Source organism: Colobus angolensis, unplaced genomic scaffold (genome assembly GCF_000951035.1).
Source record: "Colobus angolensis palliatus isolate OR3802 unplaced genomic scaffold, Cang.pa_1.0 Scaffold82, whole genome shotgun sequence".
Classification (NCBI taxonomy): Eukaryota; Metazoa; Chordata; class Mammalia; order Primates; family Cercopithecidae; genus Colobus; species Colobus angolensis.
The window spans coordinates 2,945,643-2,960,004 of NW_012122043.1; the positions used below are offsets into that span (position 1 = coordinate 2,945,643).

Sequence of the window (14,362 nt, forward strand, 5' to 3'; positions counted from 1 at the left end):
TTTACTCATTTGTCTGCTTGTTTTTGATAGGTGCTATTTATCAGATTATGGACATTTCCTTTCCATTCCTTGTTTGCTCAGGGTTGCAGTACGAATGGATATTGATTTTTATCAGGTGCTGCTTCAGCATCTTTTGAGATGTTTGTATGATTTTTTTGGCTTTATTTGGTTAATGAAGTAAAGCATATGGATTTATTTGAATATAAATTCTAACTGGCATTTTTAAAATAACCCCAGTCAACTTGATTGTAATACATTATCTTTTATGTAGTGAAAACTTGAATTTGCTAATATTTTGTTTTGTGTGATTGCAACTGTGTTCATGAGGGAGATTGCCAAGCAGTTTCCTTTCTCATAATGTCCTTGTCACGTTTTGGTGTCATGACTATGCTGGCCTCAGAATGAGTTAAGCATCATTCCTCTCTCCTTTTGTATTCTCTGGCAAAGTTTATTTAACATGGATATTATTTTTTTCCTTAAATATCTTGTGAAACTTACTGTTAAAGCCATCTAACCCTAAGGTTTTCTTTGTGCAAAGGTTTTTGATTAATTTTTCAATTTTTAAAATAGTTAATGGGACATTTTTTGCCCCGGATCACTTTAGCTAAGTTGTATTTTTTTTTTAAAGAAATATATGCCTTTGTTATACATTTTTGGATTTCTGGCTTAGTGGTTTTCGGTGTCATATCCTTTTCTGGTGTTTTGACGTCTGTCAGACCTTTAGTGATGTCCTCTGTTACACTCCAGGTATTGGTTGGTTGTGCTTTTTCTCTTTATTGCTGCTGTTTTGTTTTGCTTTTGTTTTCCTTGGTCATTCTCTCCAGAAGTTTATCAGTTATTCTTTTCAAAGACTGGCTTTTGACTTTATGGACGTTGTTTGTTGAATATCAATTTGATTAATTTCTACTATTTTTATTATTTTTCTATGCTCTATTTTCTTGGGTTGTATTGTGGCTTTTGTAGCTTTTTGATGTAGGTACATAGAGCATTGATTTCAGCCCTCTCTTCTAATGTGTGCTTATATAGCTATACATTTTCCTCTAAATGTGACTTTATCTGCATCCCACAAGTTTTGATTTGTAGTTTGACAATCTTTGTCTTTCCATTATTTTGGCCCATTTACATTTAATATAATTATTGATGTATTTATGCTTAAATCTGTCCTTGTACAATATGAATTCTAATTATCTCAGCTATTCTAATTTGCTTTTCTTGCTTTTAATGTATGTTTTTAGTGATATGTGTGTGTGTGTGTATATATATATATATATATTTTTTTTTTTTTTTTTTTAACCAGCTTGGTAGTCACTATTTTGCTGTTTCTTTACTGATTATCGACAACTTTATCTAAATTAATACTTTTGCTAATTCTGACAAAGTAAGGCTCTGGAATACTTTCACTCTTAACTTATATACTATTTTGACCTGTATTTAACTCTCAACTTACCTTTAACATCACAATACATAGTTGTTATTATTTTATATAGTCAAGATTTACTCATAAATTTATCCTTTCCAGTTTTATTTGTTTCTTCATGTCTGACCTTTCATCTGTGATATTCTTTATTTACCTTAATGCAGGTCTAATGGTGATGAATTTTCTTTCTGTTCAAAATGTGATTTCAGGTTAATCTTTGAAGGTTATTTTTGCTGAGCATAGAATTCTAGGTTTGTATTTACTTTCTTTCAGCACTTTGAGAATGCCATTCCATTCTCTTCTGCCATCGATTGTTAATCTTCGGAAATCAGCTATCCATCCTGTTGTTCCTTCTTTGGAGATACTCTTTTTTCCCAGGCTATTTTTAAGATTTTGTCTTTGATTTTTTTGAAGTTCTTTTTTAATGTGCATAACTGTAGTTTCTTTCATTTTAATTTCTTCTATTTGGGATTTGTTGTTCCTAAATCTGTTGTTTTATACTGTTGTGAATTCTTAGACCTGATTATTCTCAGACTTCACCACAATAAGTAATGACTTTGCCCCAGTCTCTCCATTTAATCTATCTGGGACTGTAGTTATATACCTGTGTTGGATTAGCTTTCAGTATCCCCTAAGTTTCTGAAGTTATTTTTGTGTCTGTGTTTCCCTTTTCTTTTCTTCAGTGTGGGTATTTTCTTCCAATTTATCATCCGCTTCCCTAATTTGTGCTTTACCTGCACAGTAATCTGCTGCTAAACTCATCCATTGGATTTTACCATTATTTGGTTTTCAGTTCTAGGATTTTCATTTGGCCCTTTTTCATAGTTTTCCATAGACTTTCTTGATCTTATTTTTTTTCTGCACTTAGTGCAGTTATTTGGAGTCTGACTGATAACACTCTCTGGCCCTGTGGCAAGGCTTCTTGCCTGTTGTTTCTCTCTCTCTCTCTCTCTCTCTCTTTTTTTATGTCAGATTGTGTTTCTTTCTACACTTGGATGTTTTAGGTTGCATGTCTGACTTTGTGCTGTTGTGATGACGGGAGACCTGGGAGGGTGACACATTCTTTTTGAGTGGACTTTGTTTTCCTTCTTATAGTTGACCAGAAGTGGCCACGCTTCTTAAGCATCTGAATGTAGTCAGGTCTGGAGCTGATTCTCAGTTGGGTTTCAGGCCTCCCAAGGGCTGGTGGATTTCTGGCCATCGTTACTCATAAGGCATAGCCCTTTGTGGTCCTACCCACAAGCCTGTGAGGTTTCCTGGGGTCCTTTGATTTTCCTCAGTTTTCGTGGCCCTGTCAAGGGCCCCTTCGGAAACCCACTGCTGACTCTAGACAACGGGCTACCCGAGGGTGAGGTCCCGCTTCCCGCAGCCCCAGTCTCTGACCTCGGCCCTGGCATTCCTTGCTGCCCTAGTTGCTCTCTGTGCCTTCAGACAGAAGGCTCAGGTGCTTTGTCCAGACCTTCTGACCGTTTCCCGTAGGTTTAATTGAATTACCTGAATACAAATTCTTGAAGTTACATTATTGGAAACACAGTGTGCTTGGAGTGCTCCAGGTTTCCTAAGCTCTTCTTCTTTATACTGTTGTCTGCAGTGAAAGGATATGTTAATATTTGGTTTGGTGATTCGCCTTTATATAATTTTTAGATTGTGAAATTGGCATTTTGCTTTTAATTAATCTGCACTAAATTTGAAGTTTTTCCAAATAGGACATTTTTGTTCATTTGTTTGTATTTGAAATCCTTGTGTTCTAAAAAGAATTAAATAACTATTCAGTAAATTCAGTTTGTAAGTTTATTTTTAATGTAATGAATGTTATTATAACAAACTAATGTTAAATTAGAATTGGGATATGATCTAAACTGTATTATTATGCCTATATTACTTGGTACATTTTTATAAATATTTGCTATTTCAAACTAGATATATTTTTCCTAAGAGTACATAGCTAATGCACTCTGAGTTTTTAGTTCATTTCTCTATTTAGCTATTTCCAAGTTCTTAGTAATTGTTTTTGTCCATAAAACTAACACTTTTATCAATTATCACAGCATTTTACTCTTGAAATAATAAATGTACTTTCAATGTTTTTTCACTTTAACTGGTAGAATTTCAAGGTAGAAGAGGCCTCTGAGGAGGGTTTCTATTCCATTTGAGGTCTAATTTTTGCATCAGGATTTGAAAGTGAGTACTAAATCTGCATGATGGCCCTGGCTCCTGTCACACTGATTCGATAAGATGGTGACTTACTCGCCAGGGATTGCCCACAGGGGAGAAGCTTCTAGACATGGCTGCAGAGGCCCTGAGGAGACGGGGCTGCATAGGGGAGAGCTTCCAGACATGGCTGCAGAGGCCCTGAGGAGAAGGACCCTGCAGACGGGGCTGCACGCATGCTTGGTCTTTGCATGCAGATCCGGGCCCTCTCAGTAGCGGTGCTGTGGGTCTCTGTTCACTCCAGCGTGTTCTGCTGAACTGATCCCGAGTGGAACCCGGCTGGCAGTGTTCTCCCTTCTGAAACTGCTGGAGTGACCCCAGTGTGTTGCCTGGGTTAAGGGCCAGGAGTCCAGCTGAATCCTCTGGCTTCACGTGTGAGGAATCTGAGTAGAGGCTCCATGCCTGCCAGGCAGGGCCCACCCTGTGGGGTTGCTTTCCACTTTAGAAAGCTGCCTTCTGTAGACAGCGGTGCATGGTCCCCCTGGGAGCCCTGTGCGCGGGGTTTTGACGTGTCTGGCCTGTGCTGGCGACACCGCAGTGCAGGAGGCGTGCATTGGACCCACATCGCAGGTCATGTGCCACAGCCCGAAGCACTGGGCCCTCCGCCTGGGGTCCGGCCTCCTCTCCACGCTTCTGTGGTGCGCCAGGAGCCCAGTGTGTAGCCTGTGTATTTTGCTTTGGAGTAGGGAAAATAGTTGCTTATCAGAGAATTGAAGTTTAAAATTTAAATATCAGCTCGTTGATTTGTGCCACAACTAACCAACAAATAAGTTTTTCAGATTGCTAAAAACCAGCTTGGTCTAAATTACTTCCTCAGAGTTTACCAGACTCTTCCAATAAAAATACCATCTTGAGGCTCACAGAATATGAAAAGACTTCACTTCAGAAAACATTTTGGATCCGTTTACCAGCCCAAAACAATCCCTGCACTGCATCCAAAGCGCCGTCCACCCTTAACTGGAGCTCTGGAATGTTCCTGCTCCGCTCTAGCCCCGTCACAGGCGGCAGTCCCGGTGGATTTCACTGTGGATTTGGGTGGTCAGGTTTTATTATTAATAATAAACTGTGTACAGTTGGGTACTTGGCAAGCTTGTGTCGACTCTGCAGCCCTCAGAGTGTGGTCTTGTGGTGAGGACACAGGGCCGCAGGCCCCTGTGGTGGACGCCACTCGGGGGCTCTTATGTAAGCAGGGCCCAGGGGCCGGCGTCTTCCCCCATGAAGGAGGTTCTTGTTTGTGCAGGCTGGAGGGGCAGTGGCGGCCGGCGCAGAGGACACGAAGCATCTCCAGCGTCTAAGCATTTGAAAACACGGTGTGCAGCATCTGTTTATTCTCCTGGGTTTTTTTTTTTTAAGTGAATTTCTTATTGAGTATTTAATAAATATCATTAATAAATATCATTACACTTGTAAATATTTACATTAGTTTTAATTTTAAATAATTCTTCACTTTTATTCATTGATACCAAGTAATGCGATTCATTTGACAGACTGGTGGCAGTTTTCATCACATTGAGCAAGAACACACTGTCTTTAACCAGCTAGGTTTTGGTTTAGATTAACGGCACTTGGGAATCTGAGACACACACCTCTTCACATCAGCTCGGAGAAGGAGCAGGAGCAGAGTGGACTCTGCCCGGGCAGTGCGGAGCGAGCACAGTCTCTCACTGCCGTTCACACGCACAGCCCCGCGGGGAATGGAGCGAGGTCACTGAGCAAGTCCTCTGCTTTGTGTAAAAATGACGTGAAAGGCTGCTCCTGAAAGTCATTAGGTGTCTGTTCTGTGAGGTTGTGCCTTTTTCAGAGGCAAGGGGGTGGGGAGAAAAAGGAGCCCTTTCAGGCAGAACCCAAGCGAAACCTGCCACAGCTGCGTCGTCTGGACTCACCAGGCCCGGGCCCTGGCCCTCCGGGAGCACAGCCGTCCCTCCCCACCTGCCCTGCCCCACCCGGAGCTGCTGTCCTCCTCTGTCTGCCCCACTCAGCTGTCACTCGCTCGCTTACTCCTTAGGTCTCGGGCACACTCTCTGCCCCCTGGTATGGGAAGAACTTGGCCTCTTTTATCCACCACTTCATCTCTGCTGGTCAGAACGGGCTGGCGTCTCATAGAGCCTCTGTAGAAACCTCCGTCCAGGGGATGAGTGATACTCAGTGTGAATTAAGGAAAAAAAAAAAAAGTAAAAGGAAAAATTAGGGAGATCTGCTCTCCATTTATTGAACGGGTTTTTTTCATTCTAGAACTTTAAGTGAGAAACCTGTTGTCAGATGACTGTGTGTATAACCAGAAGTACAGAAACAGGGTGGGGGGTCAGAATCAGCCCCTCATTTTGAATACTCTCCTAGTAAAGTCCGAAAGATCAAAAGAAGATTCCTTGGTGGTTAGAAAGGTCATGAATCGATGACTTATGTTCCTCATGTTTCCTGCTGGCCAGGCCTGTGCTGGGCGTGGGTGGGGCATGAACCCCAGTCATGCCTACTACCCAGCCCTGCATAGAGGAAGCCAGGCAGGACCCAGGCTTGTGGCCAAGTCACCCTTTGCCACTGAATGGTGTTTGCAGAAGCAGGGAGAGAGTGTGGAGTGTGGGTCATAAAGTGGGGTCTGCTGGCCCTGTTCCGGGAGTGCATGCCCTCCCCCGTGGAGGGCCAGTGAATCCACAGTAACAGCTGTCCCTGGCAACCGGTGTTTTGAGGAGGTAAGGCTGGCTACACTGAGTTTGGGTCTGCTGGAAAGTGTTGAGAGCGTCCTCATCCTGCACACTGAGAACCTGCTTCTTGTCGTGCTCTGCTGCTTCCACTCAAAGACGGCCATGTAGAGGGACCTGCAGGGCCGTCCCCTCCAACTGGCCATCTGGGTCGTCATCCTCACTGTCGCTATCACCAGCATCATTGTGCGGTTTGACTACTTCCCTGCACCCTCAGCAGCATGGGTAGTACCCCCCCAAAAATGTTATCAGTGTAAAGGCAAAAACTTGAAGTTACCCATTTCACTTTTTATTTCTTTTATCAGTAAAGTTAAGCTGATTTAACATACCCGTTGGCAAATTTGCCTTCTCCTTTTGAAATTGGTGTTCTGTGTTCTCTGCTCACTTATCTTCCCCACCACCCGGCCTTTCCTTTTATTCCTGGTTGTGGAGGCCGTTTGTATATTTACGGGATTAACTCTGGTTTATGTCTGGGTCTGTTTTTCCAACGTTTGCAGCCTGTTGCTGATAATCTTTTAGGAATTCCAGTGATCACATGCCTGGGAATGGTAGAAGCGAATGGTTCCCATAAGTGTATGATCTTCTGACAAGTCCCTTTACAGAAAGACGGTTCTGCTAAAAGTGCTTATCAGTGACGTTCAGGTCTAACGGTGGGTGTCCTGAAGAAGCAGAAGCATCCCTCCCGTCCCCCACCCCCACCCTACCTGGGGCAGCGCTCACCACAGTCACGACTTAGGTGATGAGACCATCTTCAGCAGCATGAGCTGGGGGACGTCCTGGGCACAGCTCAACTCGGGCAATGGCATTATTTTCTCAGACCATGAGAGAGCACCAAGCCTGAAGCCTCATGCATCATGGTGGGGCCTTCCCGGACCCATGCTGGTGGCCGTGTAGTTAACGTCTTTGTGTGTCCCTGGCTAGGCTAGTGCAGGCCCCACCACAGCCTGGGTAGACCCTGTTTCCAGGGGTCTCGTTGCTGACTGACCCTCGACCAGCCATTGAAGTTCCACCTTGATGTAACGGGAGTGGGGTTCTGCCGTCGGGAACTCAGAATGCGCCTAACTAACAAAAACTCCATTTGTGAGTGGCAGCAAAGACATTTGGTATGTAATGAAGGTGGCAAGGAAAAGACATCTTTCTAATGATATTAATAATTTCTTAGCAGTTGGTCAAAATATCCATAGAGCCTTATATGCCAAAATCCATTTCTGAGCCATCAGAGTGAGTCATGAAAAAATTTAGCAAATAACCAAATGAATGAAAACTCAACACCAGAACCAAGGATAAAATTAAAATGATTGCCTATTAAACCATTGAAAGGAAGAACAATTGCAAAGTTTTAAGGAAAGGGAAAATTCACAAAGGAAAAACTAAAATAGACTTTATAAAAACAAGCGTTTTAACATTTTACCCCAATTGTAAAAGGAAACAAGAGGCAGGGTAAATGTGTGCACACACACAGACGGAGCAGCTGAGCGCCGTGAACCAGGGCGTCTGTGAGACTTGGTGACTGAGCCGACCTCACCTGAGGCACACCTGGCCACCTTTGTGTTGTCCCTCCACAGCTGGGGCATGAGAATACCTATTTATAGCTCTCATGTGGGGCTGAACCAGGCCAGGGCTGGCATATACTAGGCTCTCAATACAGCCATTATCGTAAGAAACCCACGCGACTCCAGTGGCTACAACTGTGAAACACACACACACACACACACACACACACAGACCCACAATAGCGCCGTGCACATCACAGAAAGATTCCTAAGAACATGTAAGCCAAGGACATGAATTATCTCGCAAGAGAGGAAATCAGTGCGTGTGCAGTGGTGCTCAGGGAGGCCTCACGGTGATCAGTGGTGCTCAGGGAGGCCTCGCGGTGATGCCTGCTGGCTCTGTGGCTTTGGGCACGTGGTGATTGGAGGACCAGCAGGAGGAGCAGCTGCCCCCACTGCAGGTGGATGGGTGGTTCAGGGGGTCAGTGTGTAGCGACGTTTCGTTTTTGTTTTGTTTTTTTTTTCTTTTGAGACAGGGTCTTACTCTCATTGCCCCGGGTGCAGTGCAGTGGCACCGTCTTAGCTCACTGTAGCCTGGACTTCCCGGGCTCAGGTGATTCTCCCACCTCAGCCTCCCAAGTAGCTAGAACTACAGACACATGCTACCACACTTGGCTAATTTTTGTATTTTTAGTAGAGACAGGGTATTGCCATGTTGTCCAGGCTGGTCTCGAACCCCTGTGGTCAAGCAATCTGCCCTCCTCAGCCTCCCAAAGTGCCGGGATTCCAGGTGTGAGCCTTCGGGCCTGGCCTATGTGTAGGGATATTTTGGACAGCAATTTAGCAAGATGTGCCAGGGGTTAGAATAGTAAGTTTGTCAGATGTAGTCACTTTGCCAGTCTGACCTAAGCAAGTAATTCTAAAGGTGGTCAGTGTTACCCACTCATAAATGTTCACTGCAACGTGGTTTCTAACAACCAAAACCGCCTCCCAGTCAGGAAGTGGTTTTATAAACATGCTTCACTCACCTCACGGTGTGTTTTTGACCATTACAAGCGCTATCTGAATATTATGCAATACTAGGAAGATACTTAAGGTGCTGTAAGAAGGATGGAAGTACTGTGTGGTTAGATTGGAGATCTGAGGAGAGTAGGCTCCGTGCTAACAGGCCTTGTGTTCAGGGTGAGACTGGCCTTTTTTGCCAGTTCCCTTTAATGAGGCTTTGAAAAAGAATCACCCCACAAAACCAGTTTCGACTTCAGTCCCACTTGGTGCAGTCACTCTGCCTGAGTCTGAGCTGCCGGGCTGGAGAGGACAGGCGCTGCCCTTTGATGCTGTTGGAAGCAGAGCTGGCCGTCATGTTGGCACAGGTGTGGAAGCACGCCTTCCTGTGAGACTGGCTTTGTCCCTGCGTGATGCTTCCATTTGCACAAAGCCTTCTCTCTTAGATTCTGCTTTGCGGTAGCAAGAATGCAACCACCACGCTGCCACTGCCTCATTCAGAGTGTTCTTTTATATAAGAATATTAAAACTTCCTTCAGAAGTGTTTGTGTTAGCTAACAATAAGTCTTTGGGATGATTAAATCTGCATTTTAAATAGAATGCAATTATGTAAAATCTTGATGGGAAGAAGACCTCTTATTAAAACCCCTCCCGGCCTTGGTTCTTTGAGGAAGCGCTCAGGGGACCACAATGTCCTGAAGGTGCATAGCCGTCCCCAGCGCTTCCCTCCCTCTGTGGCCCCGCTGCCCTGCATTGCTGCTGTGGGGCAGAGCTACACTTCACCCGCCGCTGTGCTTTCTCCCACACCAGGTGCCGTGGCCAGCACAGAAGTGAAGATGAAGTTACAAGAATTTGTCCTCAATAAAAAGAAGGCGCTGGCCCATCGGAATCTGAACCACTGCATTTCCAGCGATCCCCGCTACTGGTACGGGTAAGTGTGGGTGTGGGGAGCACCCCGGCCTCCTCTCGGGGGGCCCAGAGGACCGTCTGAACATTGGTAGATTTGCATGGACCCAGCTGTTCACCTTCTGAGGCAGGGAGGGAGAGTGAGGGATTGAAACCCCAAGCACAGTGGTGCTCGGATGTGGGTGACGTGGTCTGGGGGTACACTCGCACGGCGGCCATCCTCAGCGGCCATCCTCACGGCGTGGGCCTCACTCCAGAGTGACATGGTCTGGGGGTACACTTACGCAGCGGCCATCCTCACGGGGTGGACGCCCCTCAAGAGTGACGTGGTCTGGGGGTACATTCGCGCAGCGGCCATCCTCATGGGGTGGACGCCCCTCAAGAGTGACGTGGTCTGGGGGTATACTTGGCGCCGCGGCGGCCATCCTCATGGGGTGGGCCCTCCTCCAGAGGGACCGAACAGGCCTCCGGGGGCTGGCGCCTGTCGTTACTCTTGGTAATGTTGTGCCATTTTTCAGCCACAATAAGAGCCACTTAAACTGGAACTCTTGTCTGAATCCTCTGTGTTCCTACAGCACTCCCACCTGACGTTTCAATGATTCTTAGGCTAGTCAGGAGGCCCCTGTGGTACTTCTATTATTTTATACTAAGAAACCCTGCCAGAGCCCATGCAATTGACAGGGACCACAAAAGACTTGCTCGTCTGAGGACTGAAGAGAGCCGGCGTGCCATGCAAAAGACGGCCTTCGGAGGCGAGGTCACAGAGCCCAGTGCGAGCGAGTGGCGAGGTGATGCAGCTTTCAGCAGTGAGCAAGGGCAACAGAGGATCGCTTTGAAATGTAGTTTTCTGCTGCTCTCAAGGTTCATTTCATTTCTAGAAAAAAAAATCCCATAAGGGACTTTTTGTAAATCGAAATATCAGTAATTTCATTGGAAAAAAAAATAGCTATTCTCAAGCCTCCAAACGGACAGCTATGTGTAGTGAAACCTCCCACAGCTCAGACGTGATCCCCCTTGTTTCTGTGGAGGATACCAGCGGCCCTGACATATCCCAAAAGATGTTTCCAGCACAGGTGACCCGCGCCATCCGCTCCGGCAGCCGCTGTGCTTGCCAGGGGCACACGAGCTGCACTCACAGCAGACACACCGCCCAGATTTGGGTAACTCAACCAGGGACACAAAAACTCACAGGGAGGAGTGAGCCCAGTGTCTGTGGGAGGCAGCACGTGACAGCAGCGAGCCGTGGGGACCTGAGAGAGAGAGGACGAGGCTTCCTGAGAATCGCTGGCGATCGGCACCTGGGAGCCCCTTTGGCAGGGGGACCCTGATCTGTGCCCCCAGAGCCAGTCCATTGCCTGGACTGGTTGGGGAGAAACTCCATTATCCCACTGGCTGGGCCGGGGTGTGGGGTTGCAGGGCAGAGGGAGCAAGGGACGGGAGTGTGGATCGCGATTCAGATGGTGCCCTGGGGGCCCAAGCTGGAAAGGGCAGGATGAGGAGCCGGGGCAGGGTGGGCGCGGGGCCTGGCAGAGGATGGAGAGCTGGAGAGCAGAGCCTGCTGGGCCGGGGCGGAGCTGCCTTAGGTCCCTGTGTACAGGGAGGCTGTGAGGTAGCCGAGCAAGGGAGCTTTGAGAAGACAGTGATGGGAGTGGGGAAGCACAGGCAGCCCTTTCTGAAGAAGAGGACAGAGTCTGGGAGGCTGTGGCGGGAAGATGCAGGACCAGAGCAGTGGGGCCGCTGGGAAGCAGGGGTCACGGTGAGCACAGGGCAGCCCCCGGAGGGTGGCCACGGCAGTGTGGAGGAAGGTGGGAAGCCGGCGCCTCCTCGCCCAGGAGTGAGTGGAGAGCGGACAAGGGGCAAGGCCGGCAGGAATAGAAGCCAGGCAGTGACTTGGACCTGGACCTGAGGGGAGGATGGAGCGGCAGGCCCAGGGAAAGGCTGCACCTGCCGTCAGGGAGGCCACGGGAGAAGGGGTGGCCTGGGGCAGCCTCAGGGCGCTGGGGGACGTGCTGAGAGACTGGAGATAGAGGGCTTCCAGGGAGGAGGGGTGACAGACTGGCTGGGGCTGGGAAGACTCACTTTTCCTGGAACTCCCTGGGTGAGCTGGGTGCTCAAGGTGGGCGTCTTGGCCTGGACAAGGCCCGCTTGCCCTGGCTTTAATGGCAGGGGGCACGGGTACCTCTTCTCAGAGGGCTCTGGGGACATTCAGGTTGGAGGAGGAAGGACTTGATCTCAAGTCAGCCAGAGGACAGGTTTGTTTTCATGGAGTCTGGTGGTTTTCTTGTTTTGCCATATTTGAACCCTGAACTTAAACATCATGGAGTGGTGGCAGAAACTTTGTCAGAAAACTGGCTCTGTGGAGAAAGAACTGAAACCCTGACCCCAGCTTCACACCACGCATGATTAGTTCAGATGTCATAGACCTGAGCATAGACGCGAAACTGATCAAACTTCTGGAAGGAGACCTAGTAGAAACTTTCCCAACCTTGATGGGGAGTGGGAGGCAAGATTCCTTAGGTCGCCAAAATCATTGACTAGATGCCAAAAACCCAAAACGGGATGTTTCCGCAAACCGAAACACTTCTGCTCTTTGAAAGGCACCATTAAGAAAATTAAAAGGCAAGCTACGGAATGGAAGGAAATATTCACAATGCATATATCTGACACACCGCTTGTATCCAAAATGTAGAGCTCGATCCTATAACTCAATAGTAAAAAGACAAGCCGCCCACTTAAAAATAATGGGCAAAAGGTTTGAACAAGTACCTCACAAAAAAAGGCATGGGGATGGCCAGTAAGTGTGGAAAAAATGCTCAACATCGCTGGGCATCAGGTAAATGCAAATCAAAACCACGGCAAGCAGCCCCTTCATCCCTGTGGGGATGGCCAGAGTTACACAGGCCGGGTGCTGGAGCAGATGCGGTGTCCCTGGACCTCGGTGTGCTGCCTGTTGGAATCCGAATCACACCTGGGGAAACAGGCAGGCAGTATCCTACAAAGACACATACCCACCAACCCTGTGACCCAGTGATGCTCCTTCTCCATGTTTGCCCAAGACATATGAAAGCAAGCAACACAAGTCACCTTCTTACAGTCACGGTCACCAAAGAATGGAAACAACCAAGTTCCCATCAACAGGGGAACGGCCGCGCAAGCTGGGGCCCCTACACGCACTGGAATGCTGCTCCGCAGTGACAAGGAACGGACCACCGGCGCCTGCAGCAGCTTGGGGGAGCCCCAGAAGCATGGTGCCTAGACAAAGAGGCCACCCCCGTGGTTCCACTGATGAGAAATTCAGAGTCAGCAAAGCGAATCGGCTGTGAGAGAAAGCAGACCAGGGCTGGGAGGCTGCAGAGATGGGTGGTGCTGTGGCTTCCTCAGGGCGCAGACTCCTAGGGTGTTTATGTGCGTCAACGCGTCCAGCTTTAAGACTGTTGTGACGAGGTGGCACTTTCCCGTGTAGCTGCCACAAGCCACACGTGGCTCCCAAGCACTTGAAACGTGGCTGGGTCTGCCAGGACATGCCATTGATGCAGAGTGCGGGATTTCGGACACTCGGTCTGAAGGAAGGACCCACGGTGTCTTGTCAATATGTTTCTATTGATTATAAGTTGAAAGGATGGCTTTTATAATGGTTTAATCGAATACTGAAATTCCGTTCATTTATTTTTAAGCCACGTTAATGTGGCTACTAGGAAATTACAAATTTCAGATACGGCTCCCATCATGTTCACTCTGCTGGCGTGTCCTGGCGCGTGTGGTTCATCGTTTTATTTCTTGGAAATCACTGGCACGAATCTGATGAAAGGGGAATGGTTTGGAATTGAAATGGTGGGGTCTGTGTGAAGCTTTATTCTACAGTCAAGCCAGTGTTTAGAAGAAAACATCATTTGCTTTTCCATCTTCCTCCAGAAGACAAGGATTGCCTTTAGGTGCGGCACCGGGTTGGCCCCAGGGCCCCCTGGGGGCTGCATCTTGGCTCCTGGCCTGGCGTCTATGTCCCATCCCCGGGCCGTGAGAAATGAAAGGTTGAAAAACTGGAAGATAATTTCTGGTCAGGGTGAGGTAGAGGGAGCAGCTCTGCAGGTTCTGCCCTTGGGGCTCTACGGGGTGGCCAGTGTGACTGTGTGTGTGGAGTGTGGCCAGGGTGAGTGTGAGTGTGGGTGTGAGAATCCGGTGAGCTTGGTGTAGGGTGTGAATGTGGGATGTGGGTGTGTAGAGTGGGTGAGGTGTGGGGTATGAGTGTGAGGTGTGGGAAAGGTGACAGGTGTGTGAGATGCGGGTGTGTGTGGGAGGTGGGCGTGGGGTGTGGGTGGGTGTGAGGCATGAAGTGTGGGTGTGTGGGCTGTGGGTGGGATATGTGTGTAACTGGGTGTGAGGTAGATGTGGGGTGTGAGTGGGATGTAGGCATGAGTTTGCGTAAGGTGAGGGGGTGTGGATGGGTTTAGGTTGTGAGGGGATGTGGGGTGTGGAATGTGGGTGTGAGTAGTGTGCAGTGTGGGTGGGAGTAGTGTGTGGTGTGAGTGGGTGTGAGTAGTGTGTGGTGTGAGTAGTGTGAAGTGTGGGTGGGTGTGAGTAGTGTGTGGTGTGAGTGGGTGTGAGTAGTGTGAAGTGTGAGTGGGTGTGAGTAGTGTGAA

General features: G+C 47.9%; 1 protein-coding gene across 1 annotated transcript in view; it reads left to right on the forward strand.

Annotated features, from left to right (window-relative positions):
* The window catches only part of HDAC4 (histone deacetylase 4), a 344,484-nt gene that overhangs the window by 218,811 nt on the left and 111,311 nt on the right, over positions 1-14,362 (forward strand). The window contains exon 6 of the mRNA XM_011929582.1: positions 9,630-9,750. Coding sequence (XP_011784972.1) covers positions 9,630-9,750 — 121 coding nt within the window. The remainder of the gene's footprint in view (positions 1-9,629; positions 9,751-14,362) is intronic.